We start from the raw sequence: 2,665 nt of genomic DNA on the forward strand, positions 1-2,665 counted from the left end.
TTCCGAGAAAAAAATTGGCTTTTATATTGAATGGTTATTATATAAGAATACTGTTATATAGAGGTCTGACTATATACCACCAGCTCCCTCGTAAAAAACATAATGCGGGAACCTTTGGATCATCGACAAATACAGGTGTTCTCTCTGCATAATTGTCTCCCGTTTATCATTTAAAGTTAGAAGTCCCCTACAATAAGCATCATAGGTAGAGTGTATACAAGGAAAATCTAGGGAGCCCATTGGAGGTTCAGGTACACCTCGAGGACTGTATGCCACTACTCCCCCACTCAACATTATTAGCAAAGTTTCCCAATGTGGTGAAAACCTGAGGCCAAAAACTGACTTGTGTATAATTTTCTCCAGAGTAGTAAATTACTAGATATCTAATTATTACATTCAGCCCAAAGCTTACACTACATAACAACTCTACAAAGGGGGCACATACTTTGTTTCAGGTCCACCGTAAAACATATAATGCGGAAACTGTCCAGGTCCCCAATTTGGTTCATCAATAACCCGGTACAAATAGTGACTATCAATAAATATGGGTGTGTTATTTGCATTTATCGTCACGCCTTTATCATCTAAAACTATAAGTCCCCTACAATAAGCATCAAGAGAAGGATCTGGATTATATTGATCAGGAAAAAAGCTAGAGCCCATTGCAGGATAAGGTGCACCTGGTGGAGTATATGTCACTCCTCCCCACTCAATATTCGTAGCAAAGTCGTTTGCTAATGCAGTGAAAATTCCTGGAGGCCAAAACCCAACTGCTGTCTGATTAGCTCCAATCAAAAGCCACCAATTTCCATTTGCTAGATCCTTTAGTTTTCAGAAGGAGATGTATGTTAGCATTTTTAAAACACTTCAAAAATCTAATCTAAAAAATTACTGAAAAAAACTTAATAAAGTAGACAAAAAGATACATAAATCTTACACGATCAATGTACATAACAAACTCCCACTGTTGCTCGTCCCCTCGGTGAGTAATATGTTCGAATTCAGAATCAAGATATATGTCACTGTTTACTATTACAAAACCAGGACATAGTGTGTTGAAGCAATGCACATTTCCAGCCTAGAAAACATTTAAAAATTCATGAACCATTATCTATTGAAGTAAACAGCTAAATTGAAAATACTATTTTCATGAACACAAAGATAGAAATCATTTAATAAAGTACCCAAGAAAACTTACTTGGAAATGTATAAAAAACATAGTATGATTATTCCCATATAATGCTGGATCCACCTAAAACAAGAAATAGAGCTGTTATAACTATTGAGTGAAAGTTCAATGACGGAAATCCCAGAGGCATAAAATTCAATCCCCATCCCATCCTCCCGTTCCATTTCCGTTTTCTGTATCTGTCCTCTAAAATTTTTAAATTATTGCAAGTAAGAAAATAGTTAAATTATTAATAAATAAGGGGTTAAACGTACTCTCCAACCAACTTGCATACTATCTGGTCCTTTTTGAATCTTCAATCGGCACGCACTATTTTGTTGACCTTCAACATAAGGATTCCATATACTAGCTACCATTCCAGCTCCCGCAAATTTGTTGTTTGGATCCTTTGGAGTATGAACTATTGCACGCTGAATGTAAAAGATAAAACTTTTCCTTCACTTATTACATTGATTATCAAAGTTAACTTTATGTTTATTCACTTGAAATCTTAAGTGGAGCTGATAGGAAGTGGTCAAATGATAAATCCATAACACAAAAAATGAAAAAAAAAAAAAGACATCCAATTCAATTTTATATTCATGTACCCTGTATCCTCCAGTTGTCTCAAGAATGTTGTTAGTCTGCACAAAACATTAAAAAAAATATGTCAGATTTATACATGAAATATTTTCTTCTCCTTATAGTTTTAGGAAGTCTTAACCTATTATATTGTGTATAAATTGAGTGTAATATTATCTTACATCAACCTAATTGGGCTTCGCTTTTGTACATTATCTATTCTGTTGTCCATAAATGAAGTAATCAAGAAAGTTTTAAATTGGTGTAATATATTATCTTACATTTTCCGGGGGTGGCATACGTCTTTGTCTAATAAGATCATCTCTGGTAACCCTTTTGATGGGAACGGTTCCGGATGGACAACCTCTATTCTCTAACACTTTCCTTGAAGATATATCAATAGTTGAGGTACTTGATATTTGCTTTATCGTGGATAAAGTGGGTTTCATCTGTCAATTCAAAACTTGTTTAAATTATCTATTAACTTTAATACTTCATCCGTATAAAGTTGAATACACAAAAAGAAAGTATAATTACATACCTCGGGATGAAAATTGTGATTCTTCAATACTCGATGATCAAATGCAAGTTGTTTATAGAAATCCACACAATCGTATATAATCCCCCATCCCGTCTGTGAGCAAAAATTCCGTACACTTTAATATTGGTTGTACTATTCAACATCATGCTATCGAAATTAAATAACTTATGAATACATAAAAAATTTGTAGAATAAAATGGTTGCTAAATAATAAACAATGTTTCATCTGTCTAGTACTTTACCATACCTGACTTTCAAAATGAATATATATAGGCTTTTGTCAATGGAGTTATTGTGCCTTACTTTTCTAAAAACAAATTTGTGAACAAGTCAAAAATTGTAATTTAGAAATTTCACGATTTTCAACTACAACG

The 2,665-nt window shown here is 33.5% G+C and overlaps 1 protein-coding gene across 1 annotated transcript; it reads right to left on the reverse strand.

Annotated features, from left to right (window-relative positions):
* Positions 1-363: 363 nt before the first annotated feature.
* On the reverse strand, positions 364-1,568 carry LOC104087842 (protein neprosin-like). Its single transcript, XM_018767973.3, has 4 exons — positions 1,444-1,568; positions 1,199-1,252; positions 938-1,078; positions 364-822 (listed from the first exon to the last, which is right to left on the reverse strand). Exons 1-4 carry the CDS (start codon positions 1,543-1,545, stop codon positions 427-429), a joined length of 693 nt encoding a protein of 230 aa, XP_018623489.3. The 5' UTR covers positions 1,546-1,568; the 3' UTR covers positions 364-426.
* Between the last annotated feature and the right edge of the window lie 1,097 nt (positions 1,569-2,665).

The sequence above is a fragment of the Nicotiana tomentosiformis genome, chromosome 8 (genome assembly GCF_000390325.3).
Source record: "Nicotiana tomentosiformis chromosome 8, ASM39032v3, whole genome shotgun sequence".
In the NCBI taxonomy this organism is placed as follows: Eukaryota; Viridiplantae; Streptophyta; class Magnoliopsida; order Solanales; family Solanaceae; genus Nicotiana; species Nicotiana tomentosiformis.

Excerpts from the sequence above, each read along its gene's own strand:
- LOC104087842 (XM_018767973.3), bottom strand. The coding sequence starts at position 1,545 with ATGGTAGCTAGTATATGGAATCCTTATGTTGAAGGTCAACAAAATAGT. Across the intron at positions 1,253-1,443 it reads GTATGCAAGTTGGTTGGAGA|GTGGATCCAGCATTATATGG; the intron begins GTACGTTTAACC and ends TTCTTGTTTTAG. Across the intron at positions 1,079-1,198 it reads TGTTTTTTATACATTTCCAA|GCTGGAAATGTGCATTGCTT; the intron begins GTAAGTTTTCTT and ends AATGTTTTCTAG.